At 43.1% G+C, this 12319-nt stretch overlaps 1 protein-coding gene across 1 annotated transcript in view; it reads right to left on the reverse strand.

The window, feature by feature from the left end:
- The window catches only part of LOC124606572 (cytochrome P450 4g15-like), a 73092-nt gene that overhangs the window by 14024 nt on the left and 46749 nt on the right, over positions 1-12319 (reverse strand). The window contains exon 5 of the mRNA XM_047138557.1: positions 2058-2258. Coding sequence (XP_046994513.1) covers positions 2058-2258 — 201 coding nt within the window. The remainder of the gene's footprint in view (positions 1-2057; positions 2259-12319) is intronic.

Genomic DNA, 12319 nt, shown 5'->3' on the forward strand with positions numbered 1-12319 from the left:
TCAGGGGGACATACAGCAACTATCAATCAATGCCAAGCAAAATAACTGGTTGTACAAGGGTCAGAGGTGGACCAACTCGTTATTGACTAGCTGAGTTTGTGAAGCTTTTTCTCTTGAATAAATCATCAGATTTTCTGTCATTATACCTCACGCCAGCGGACTTTTTCCTTCAGAATCTTTTTCTTCAGAATCTTCAACCCGGACGGCGAACACTAGAAACAAAGAGGAATTAATGGATCGCATTCAACATGCCGCCAATCACATCAGGGCAATGCCAGGAATCTTTGAAAGAGTTCGGCAAAACACCGTTCGACGTTACCAAGCTTGTGTCGCGCCAGACGGTCGCCAGCTCGAGCACCTGCTTTAAGTAAACAATGCCCTAGCTACAAAAAAGATCCTTTTCAGGCCCCAACCAATTTGTTACAGTGTTTCTGTACGCGAACTAACAGCTGCTGACGGGTTTGTTCCCGGTACGTCTTATCATGAAATTACAATGGATTGTGTAGGGACCCAGGCGGAAACGCCCACAGGCCGCCAGGGTGGAAAGGCTGGCGTGCCACCACCGAGATTGCGGGCTGGCTTGGATACATCGCGATCTCCGGCAGGCAATGCATTCGCGGTCATACGTTGTCCACAGCATCCGGCAACAGGGCAATCTGGCGGCCAATCGGAGCGCGTGGCGCTAAGATTCCGTAGTTTAAAAACTGTGCGCTGTCGACCTACAAAACATTACTAATTTTTGATTCCTACTGGCATCAGCTACCCAGGTTAACCGAGCGGTTCTAAGCGCTTCAGTCTGGAACCGCGCGACCGCTACGGTCGCAGGTTCGGATCCTGCCTCGGGCATGGATGTGTGTGATTTCCTTAGGTTAGTTAGGTTTAAGTAGTTCGAAGTTCTAGGGGACTGATGACCTCAGCTGGTACGTCCCATAGTGCTCAGAGCTATTTGAACCATTTTATCCAGGTTAAAATTTTTCTCCACCCTGTATGTAGGCAGAGGTAGTAATAGTATGATTTGATGATATCTATGATAAACAATAACCAGTTTTCTATCTAGTTTTGGTTCTCAAAAACGTTTACCACAGACGTCGAAAACTAGTTTTTGGGTAAAGACCAAAATTTTCCACTGCCAGTAAAACATTGGATAGCTAAAGTCTTCGGAGAGACGACCTCATACAATCAGATGCATATAGCGAATTGGGAGGGGAACCAACAGAGGACACATACGTATCACTAGCTACTACTTTTGCATTTTACAATGCACAGTAGGGTTTGCAACAATTCCATTATCCATATTTACTAAGAAGTATGGAGTAGCCTTGCTCTGCATGAATAGGAACAGCAACTTCAAAGTGCTCCCAGAACGTGAGGACACAAGATGGGCTTTAAGTCACTGTTTTATGACGTTCTGAGTAATGAAATGTCTATCTAATTCATACTGTGTGCAGTGAAAGTCATCAGTCATCCTAAATCCATTTGTACAAGAACACTTGAATGTGGGACGAGCACTATTGGGAACTTTCCTGTTACTTTAAAATATTTGTCAGGCAATGTATGATCAAAAAGTCTGAGACTGTTCATAATTCTGAGTCGGGAAGGGGGAGGGTCAACAATAAAGACACAGCAATTACCAATGAAAACAGTGAACTGGACGGTCAACAATAAAGACACAGCTATTACCAATGAAAACAATAAATTGGACGTTTCAAATGCAAAGAATGATTTCTTCGACTCCACCTAGGATAATGTGTGATTGCGATACTTTACGTTTAACCAACTTTCGAAAAAACTGTAACAAAAATTATCTTAGAAAGCCTCTATAAATTACATCCTTAACTTGTGCAATGTAAAATTATCGTAATATAAAATTATGTCAATTTAGTTAGACACCACAGCCTATCACAAGAGTCAATATTACTTAACATTTAACTGAAGGCCATATAAAAAAATATATCAGTTACAATAGGACGTTCCTGCGGTCTGTCAATCGGACCATGTCTTAAAACTGCCCTTACAAGTGAAGCTAGCTTTATTAGTCTATTGTCTAGTGTGCCTACCTTGACTATGCTGTCGATGACAGTCAGCTGTGTGAGATCCTCCAAGGTGCAGGGCCGCAGATAGTCGTCTCCATTCCCAAAGACGGCGTCGAGCTCTTTTTGAGCGACGTCCTGCCACTCGGGGTGAAGTCCCAGTAGCGACAGGGCGAAGCCCAGCGTGGAGGCAGTCGTCTCTGTGCCCGCCATGGCGAACGTGCATACCTGTCCAGCAACGAAACAGTGTCAGATGCGGCGCCTCCCAATTGGCACTGGGGTCCTTAGCGACCCAGCACTGGATACATTGGCAAGGATGGAGTGGGCTATGGGGGGGGGGGGGGGGGGGGGGAGATCGTTCATGTCCTTCTCCTGAAGCTAAAGTACAAAACGCCAGGATGACCAGATTAAATTTTGGACGCAGCCTCTCCCTAAAACGAGTCCAAAAGTTTTGAGCACCACACCATCTTTGTCACTACTATGCAGCGCAAGGTCACTTCAGATGGGTTTCAAGCGTCTAGGGCTATAGGGCTATAACTGTACAGATTGTAGAGGACGTTTAACCGAGTACTGTAGGATAAAGGATTAATAGATGCAAATGCGTATTTGGTTTGTATTAACATTAGAACTTGGGCCTTACAGCACCAATAAGGCTCACAGCAACTCTTCAAAATGGCAAACATAGTCTCAACACACACACACACACTACAATGATATGAAAAATTTTGCCATACTGATATTTTCTTGTTATTTATTGCACAATTCGTCTTTCCCCTGAGGCTTTGCCAATGCATGAATTCAACACATGTAATGAACACATCTCCTAATCCATTTTCTGTATAAACCTCTTTCTCCCTCAATCCCTCGATTTCATTCCCACATCGCCATCTGCCTTTCTCCTCCTCCCCCTCTCTGTCCCTTTATTTCAACCTCTCCCTCTGATCATATGTTTCTTCCCCCTCCCTTTGAATATATCTTTCCCCTCTCTTTTTCCATCTTCACCTCCCCCACCCCTTTTCCACCTGCCCAATACCCCTCTATATTTTCCACCTACCTAGTGCATCTCTCCTCCTTCCCTTCTCTCGGTCCATTTCCTCCTCTCTCACTCTGTCCATCTCTTCTGTCTATCTCAACTTGTCCTTAGTAAAGCTCATTGGCAAGTGTAGCCTGTGCAATACAGTTCAATAAACCAGGCCACTACTATTTCCACAACATGCCTGTCATGGAGGTAGGCTACACATCAGGAGCTTGAAAAATTATTTGCTGGCCCCCTGAAATGCAGGCAACCATGCAAAGCATATCCATGAAGCAGGCCAATACTGCAACACACTGTACCTGTCAGAGGGTAGTCTATAGGCCAGGGGCTGAAAAAAAAAAAAAAAACAATTTTCTGTGTGTCTGCTCCTACTGGATCAAGGCAGTTATGAACCCCACAGTCCTGATACTTTTGAGATCCATTGTTTCTGAGCCAAATTTGGTTGAAGTCGAGCCAGGGTTTGGGAGGAGATCCCACACATACACACATTTGGATTTAGGCTTTATACATAGCAATAGAGTTTCTTCTAGGATTCCATGCACCAACGATTTTGTGCAGCACTACAATCAAAATATTTCTAAGACATCAGATGATATGCTGGTCACTGGAGAAAAACACTTCTTCCAATCCAACAGAAACAGCATCCATTGTTTAGGTTTTTAGAAATTAGTAATGAAGTGAGATGGTGCTTCATTATGTCTTAGCCAGAACCTCTCTCATTACAAAAGATGCAATCTCCAACAACTGTGGCAGAATATTTTCAATGAACTTCAGGTAACGTGCACCATTCAGACTGTGCGGCAGCAAATAAAATCCTATCAGTTGAAATTGTATAATTTCAGGCCATTAGTAGGTAGAGAATCCTTGGTGGTGATTAGAGAGGAGTGTAGCGTATTGGCTTTTCATCACACCATACATGGTTGTTGCGGCATTTGGAAACACCGTCACGCCACATCTATGGGCACTATAAACTGTAGGAAGATGGACATTTCAGTAATTCACTGTGCACTGGATTATCCATTGAAAGAATTGAAGAAATCAGTGTTCAAAGTCATTTGGCACCATTAGTTACACACAGTGTTCACTATAGGGACGTAATTGCTGGTCTGGCGATGTACTCTCCACATGCTTTTCTTTGAAGTGTGCATTTCGTGGGCAAGATGATATACAGTTATTGATGAAATTTTTCCCTTTCGAACAATTCTTTGTCAAAAACGTTGATATGATTACAAGATTGAAGACGCAGTTACTCATATTTCTGTCCATGTCGATAAATTTGTTCCAATTAAAAAGACACCTGACGAGAAACTTTTCTCTGAACAATCGTTTGAGTTTCTGGCCCCTACATTTTGCTACACCATATCTGTAAGTTCCTGTAACAAGTTACGTTCTGTCTTCGATACCCAGGGATTAACTGTAGACAGCGCCGTGCAAATCATCATACGCTATTGTGTGTGTTTTTCAAGATAGCGCCACCAATGCCGAAACGACAGGCAGTTATTTCTTATGAAACTTTAGTTTACAAACACATGCCTCACGCATTACTTATACAAGTCCTCATATCACACGTTTTCGGTCACTGATTCCTCTCCAAATTCTCAGTTTCGGATCCTCTACGATCTGTATAATTTTTGGTCCTAAAGATATGGGATCACCTCTCTATGGTCAAAATTTTGATTCTGCGCATCACTGATAGCAGTGTTTCTCACACTCAGGAAGTCCAGGAAAGGAAGGAAGTTACTATCGTTACTGGGAGAGAATGAAGGAAGGATACTGACCATATCTTTCCTGAAGAACTCGTCTCTTATTTCGTTTGAAATGATGTACCATAACCATTGACTGTACCATATAAACTGTAGACGCCAGAAGCGATTTGAACCTCACTACTTCTAAATATGAGTCCCATCTCATTTCACCCAAACGAGGATCTATGAGACCTCAAAGATATTCTAATATCGAGAGCGCACTACGAATGTACCTGTCACGTAATATCACTTACGGCGGAAAACAAGTATTTTGAGAATTGAAGTTTAACAAAAACATGCTTCGAACCTCCCGTGTTAGAAGACAAGCTCAACGTTTTTGCATCGTTTAGTACTGAAAGTAATGTTTTAAGACAACTGAGTCATGAAGATGGTGTAAGTAGTTTCGTTAGTATCAAATGTAGGTTCAAATCACTTAACGAATAAGATTAAACTTCCAATTTAAAGTTGACTATTTGGGGAAGTATTGCTTTTGCATTAATATAGGTAAAATTTGCATGGCTGATGCATTCTTTTTGTTTCCTCGTATTTGACTAAAAAGTATGTGTGCTTATACACTGCCTGATTAAAAAAAAAAGATGCACCCAGAAGACATGGTAGGAGGCCATGTAAATGATTTAGAGTTTCACTTCTCTATGACAGATAGAACGGCCACTAGTGTGCACTTGTGTTGTTCGTGTTTAGTGTTGTTACCAGTTTTGGTAGGGTATGCAAGGGACGTGTAGAGAGTCAGATGATGAGTGATGGGCCTGAAGAACACTATGGTGCCGCGCAGATTAGAGGATGTCAGAAAAGTGAAGAAAGAGCTTGAGTTTCAAGTGGTGGAGGACGAACACAGGAAGGGAGTAGACATAGGAACAATCAATATTGTAGTTGTAAACTGCCGTAGCTGTGTTGGAAGAGAACCAGAGCTGCAAGCGCGAATAGAAAGCACTGAATCCCAAATCGTTATAGGTATGGAAAGCTGGCTAAAGCGGGAAATAAGTGCAGCCGAAATTTTTACAAAGGACCTAACAGTGTTTAGAAGCGATAGATTACATACAGTTGGCGGTGGAGTGTTTATTGCTGTCACAACCAATAAAAATAATAAAAACTGCTCTCATGGTCGTTCTTTCCATAAAATATAAAACTGAAGTCACCAGATGAAACTACCACTGCTCACCTAACACTGGTCGGCATCATCACTGCAGTGCATTATTTTTTTATTGGTTGTGACAATGATTTTATCAGATGGTCTGCCTCATAGTCCATATGGTTTTATAAATGTTAATCCACGTTTCAGATCCGATGATGGAACCTTCAGATTGCTGAAACCGGTCATCTAATAAAAGATTGAAGCTATCGTGGCTTTTCAATTATTTTAAAAACTTAAATTGGAACGATCACATAGATAATGTTGTGGGGGAAACAAACCAAAGGCTGAGATTCATTGCAGAACACTTAGAAAAGGTAAAAGCTTACACTATGCTTGTCCGCCCTCTTCTGGAGTTCTGTTGTGCGGAATGGGATTGGCATCGGATAGTATTCACGGACGACATCGATAAAGTTCAAAGAAGGGCAGCTCTTTTTATATTATTAAGAAATAATAGAGTGTGTCACGGATATCATACACGAACTGGGATGGCAGTCGCTAAAACGAAGGCGTTTTTCGCTGCGGCAGGACCTTTCTCATGTAATTTCAATCACTAGCTTTCCCCTCAGAGTGTGAAAATATTTTGTTGCCACCCACCTAAATAAATGATCATCTTAATAAAATAAGAGAAATCAGAGCTTGCAAGGAAAGACTTAAGAGTTTGTTTTTCCCGCGCGCTGTTCGAGAGTGGAACGGTAGAGAAGTAGCTTAAAGGTCGTTAGATGAACTCTCTGCCAGGCACTTGATTCTGAATTGCTGAGCAATCATGCATACGTAGTTCGTGTGACACAGGGTTATCAGCAAGTTACAGAGTCTGAAAGCCGCCTCGCCGTTGGCGACCATTTGGCCGGCTCATCGATTGGGACAATATGCAGACGTGCGGGCATTCGGATGTGACAGTGGCCTCATGTTTTGGACTGCATGGGAACAAGACGGGAGGCACACTCGTCATCGTTGTTACGGTCGAACACGTCTGACAGCTACAAATTAAGATCGCCGTGTTGTGTATCAGGCAGATCATAAGCCCTTCATAATTGTACCCGCAATTTGAGGACAATTCCCCGCAACATTCCGTTATCATCCCGCACCATTGTTCGGAGAAAAGCAGCAGACGGACTTGTGAATTACAGTGAGACCTGAGTTTCTCCTGGCGCATACAATTTTCAAACAACTTACGGGAATTCAGCCAGGTAATACTAACAGTGACCGCCGATATTTCGGCGGGAGCACACCCCACCTTTTTCAAGGCAAATTGCAACGGATAGGCGATGTACAGGCAACTTTAAAACCTCGGTTCTTGGACTAATACAGGAAAGATAACACACACTGAACACTAGTGCCACCAAAGATTACCAAAGTCAGAGATATCGATAGTGAGACTACGAACGAGCAGGTGGGTTAACATTGACTCTGCCCCTCTGTTTTTTGACAAAGGAGAGAGCAGGTACACAAGGAAGGGGTTCCTTTCCGTCCTATAGTGAGTAATATCGGCGCGCCGACGTATCGTGTGGCAAAGCATCTTGCTTCTCTGTTGAGTCCACAAGTTGGTCGGTGTGAACATCATAACAGGAATTCAGCTGATTTCTTACGTCGTTTGGAGCGACTGCGGTTGAATAACTCTGATATTTTAGTGAGTTTTGACGTGGTCTCTCTCTTCACTCGTGTTCGTCTGTCTGATTCGTTGCGGTTAATTGAGGTTAGTTTTGGTGCCGAATTAACTAATCTCTTTCGGCATGTGTTGACATCCACGTACTTTTTATTCAATGACCAGTATTACGAACAGACGGAGTTGCGATGGGTAGTCCGTTGTCTCCTGTGATCGCAAATTCGATTATGGAAGACTCCGAGAAACGTGTATTGGAGTCGGCGCCTTTGAAACCCACCTGTTCCTTCAGATATGTTGATGATACCTTTGTTGTTTGGCATCATGGTAGGGAGAATTTGAATGCCTTTCTAGAACATCTGAACACGATCCACCCGAACATTCGTTTTACGATGGAGGTGGAAGTGGATGGTTGCCTTCCCTTTCTTGACGTTTTGATTAGGAGGAAGGATGATGGATCACTGGGACATGCAGTTTACAGGAAACGTACTCACACCGACTTGTATTTACAGGCTAATAGTTGTCACCATCTGGATCAGCGTGTAGGGGTACTTCGTACCTTGGTACACAGGGCACATGTCATTTCCGACACAGACTCTGCCAGCTGAGCTGTCCCAACAGGCTAATAGTTGTCACCATCTGGATCAGCGTGTAGGGGTACTTCGTACCTTGGTACACAGGGCACATGTCATTTCCGACACAGACTCTGCCAGCTGAGCTGTCCCATCTTGAAGCTACTTTTCGTCAAAAAGGTTATAGTGAAAGACAGATTGAACGTGCGTTGCGCTATCGACCAACTGTGCATCGGGTGATTGATGATAATACTGAGTCGACACCTAAGTCTACTGCCTTTTTGCCTTACGTAGGAAGCACTTGCAACAAGATCGGTCTATTTCATAGAAATACGATGTTAAATGTGTTTTCCGACCTCCATCTAAAATTAGAATGCTTTTGAGTTCCGTTAAGGATGATCTTGGTTTGCGTAAGGCTGGTGTATATCACATTCCTTGTAGCTGTGGCATGGCATATACTGGTCAAACTATGAGGACCGCGGAGGACCGATATACTGAGCATAAACGGCACACATGATTACAGCAGCCAAGTATATCCGCTATTGTCTAACATTGCTTGGATACTGGTCACCCTATATTATACAACAACACCGAGGTATTGGCATGCACGTCCAGCTACTGGGACAGTGTTATTAAGGAGGCATTTGAGATTAAATTAGCGAGCAACCTTCTAAACAGGGATGGAGGTTTTCATTTAAACTCTGTTTGGAATCCTGCCCACTCCTTTGAAAGAAAAAAAACACAAAAAAAAGCAAAAAACAAAAACAGAGGGACAGAGTCAATGTTACATTGCCTGTCCGTTGCAGTTTGCCTTCAAAATAGTGGGGTGTGCTCCCGCCGAAATATCGGCGGTTGCTGTTAATATTGCCGGGCTGAATTCCCGTAAGTTGTTTGAAAATTGTGAATTAGTGTCCCACCAGTGGGCTGCCGTTAAAACCACAGCACACACGGCTGCATTTGAAGTGATGCTGTACCGGGAAGCACAGACTGCTGAGAAATGGCGTGTTCAGCTATGAATCGCGGTTCTCTACTATCTCGGGTGAGTATCGTCGGCTTGTTTGGTAGCGACCTGAGGAGAAACCCGCCACATTCCTTCAATCTCTTCATGTTACTTCTTCATAATCGTGTGTGTGGAGGGGGAGGGGGAGGCGGAAGGGCATCGGGTATGAGTTTATGTCATGGATGGTAGCGATTGTGGGAACACAGACGGACATCCTGCGTCCTCGTGTCTACCTCTCATGCGACAGGGTAATGCTCGTCCATACATGGCAAATATATCTGTGAACTCATAAATTTGAACAACATGGGTCAGAGGAGTAACAGTGATCTGGTAACACAACTGGGTTAAAAACAACAGTGTAGATCGCTATAATATTTTACTAATGACAGATTTCGACTTCATGTAGAAGTCACCTGCCGAAAACGAGCACCACCTGGCAGTTGCTGGCGGCTACTCGGATGCTCCCGCGACAATGCATCAGTTTGCGATTGTGTTGCCACGTGATCATCCCAGCAGCAGTCAGACGGGGTTCATTTTCTGAAGATGACTTCTGCATGAAGTCGAAACTGATTATTAGTAAAATATCATTGCGATCTAGACTGTTGTTTTAGCCTGTTCTCTATGAACTGCTTGCATGATGTTTCGTGCTGGATCAGCTCAGACATCAGCTCTATCCCAGTTCCAGTAACGAAGATATGAATAACTGGTTAGAACAGTTGCGTACCGGATTACATCACAAGGCAATAAAAAATGGTTCAAATGGCTCTGAGCACTACGCGAACTTCTGAGGTCATCAGTCACCTAAACCTAACTAACCTAAGGACATCAAACACATCCATGCCCGAGGCAGGATTCGAACCTGCGACCGTAGCGGTTGCTCGGCTTCAGACTGTAGAGCCTAGAACCGCACGGCCACTCTGGCCGGCAGAAGATAATACAACGGCTTTATAACACCCTTCGGATGAGTGCGTGGATGTCGTTTTGATGAGTGGGTTCATAATGTCAAGGTCTTTGTAAAGTCCGCCATTTTGTAATTGGCGAAACAGCATCTCATACCCTTCCTTTTCGTTCCCTAGTAGCCTGGGTGGCTAATACATTACTTCTGTTACCTTCTTTTTGCCTAACATTTCCGTGTACTTGTAGTTACGCTAATCGACTTTTAAAATAGAAATGCAGATCTATGAGAGGCATGACAAATTTTAGATAGTTAATTAAATTCTTTGTCAAAGCGATGTTTATAAATCATGTTGAATATTTTAATGATTTCAGTTCTTTAATCTGAGATGAATTGATTAAGTTTTAAATTGTATAGTAAAATTGTGTATAATTATATAATAAAATTTATTACTGTGTCACGCGCTTTTAATTCGAAAATTTCTCTAAAATGTCCCCTTGTAGAGCCCACAACACAGGTCCAGCCTAGGGGGCCAATAGGTCCTGAATACGGTCCTACTGGTGCATTTATTTCTGACGACACCGTTTGTCCAACCACCACTTCGTAGAGATCGCCGTCCCTTGCCTACCTGTTTGCTGCAGGTGCCCTTATCTGCTCACTCTTGCTGACAGGGACGGCTCAGCCGAGTGGCAAGCCCTACATTACCTAGCTAGTACCGGCTGGTTATAATTAATGTGCAGCTAGTCACAGAGGTCCAGTGCGCGCTGCAATTATCGTATGGCAGGGAAACTTGGTAGATATTCTAATGCGTTACTGCGGTACCGATTTAAGCTGAAAAAAATTAAAAAAAATTGCCCCAACTTCGGCCACAAGATGCAAATCTGGTACTGTGAATGCAAGAAACACGTACAGAAATGTTTCCGTATGTAATGGATTAGAAAGTGGATGTGGGCAGAAAAGATCAAACAAGTGAGAAAGGCACAATATTGATTTTATTATTATCTGCCACTTACACCATTAGTTCGCTATGAGCACTGGAGATGTCTACGAGATGCTGTACAGCGTCAGATTTGTGCCTGGTGGCTAAAACTGCAACTAATTTTTTCCAGCGTAAATTGATTCCAAATTAACGCATTAGCGTATCTAAAACGTTTCGCTGCCATACTACGACGGGCGTTTGGAATGTCCGCGCAAAGTCCGAGAGATGGCACCACCGGCACGTATTGAGATCACCTGTAGTTAGTAGCATCTTTGGAAAGAACGCACACCAAGTTTGAGCCACATTGGTCTATTTCTTTGTGTCTGGCATTCGTGTGAATCAAGGAAGTCGAATGATTGTCAAAATATGGACGAAAAAGAATTTCTTGTGGTGATGAAATATTACTTTATAAAAGGCAAAACGCCTCAGGAGACTAAAGAGAAGCTTGATAAACATTACGGTAACTCTGCACTTTCGATTATAACAGTTTAAAAGTGGTTTCAAAATTTTCGTAGTGGCCACATGGGCACAAGTGATGCTGAACGTTCTGGAGGTTACGGCTCCAGAAATCATTGATAAAATCCATGATATGGTGATGGATGACAGAAGAGTTAAGGTCGTGAGATTGCTAGTGCTGTGGGTACCTCAAATGAACGGGTACATAATATTTTGCATAAACATTTGTACATGAGAAAGCTATCCACAAGATGGGTTCCGCGATTGCTCACGCTTGACCAAAAACGGAATCGTGTGAAGTGTTGCAAGGATTGTTTGCAGCTGTTCAGGAAGAATCCGCAGGACTTTAAGCGTCGTTTCGTCACTGTGGATGAAACATGGGTACATTAATATACTCCCGAGACCAAACAACAATCTAAACAATGGGTTATCAAGGGAGAGTCTGCACCAAAAAAGGCGAACACCATTCCTTCGGCCGGAAAGGTTATGGCGACTGTCTTTTGGGATTCACAAGGGATAATCCTCATCGACTATCTGGAAAAAGGGTAAAACTATTACAGGGGAATATTATTCATCGTTACTGGACCGTTTGAAAACCGAGCTGCAAGAAAGACGCCCGCGATTGGATCGCAAAAAAGTCCTTTTCCATCACGACAATGCAGCAGCACACACCTCAACAGTTGTGGTCGCAAAATTAATGGTAATAGGATTCGAATTCGTTTCACATCCCCCCTAGTCTCCAGACTTGTCTCCCTCAGACTACTATTTGTTCACCAATTTGAAGAAACGACTGGCGGGACAAAGATTTTATTCAAACGATGAGATGATTGCAGCAACTAATAGCTATTTTTCA

This window comes from Schistocerca americana, chromosome 3 (genome assembly GCF_021461395.2).
Source record: "Schistocerca americana isolate TAMUIC-IGC-003095 chromosome 3, iqSchAmer2.1, whole genome shotgun sequence".
Lineage (NCBI taxonomy): Eukaryota > Metazoa > Arthropoda > Insecta > Orthoptera > Acrididae > Schistocerca > Schistocerca americana.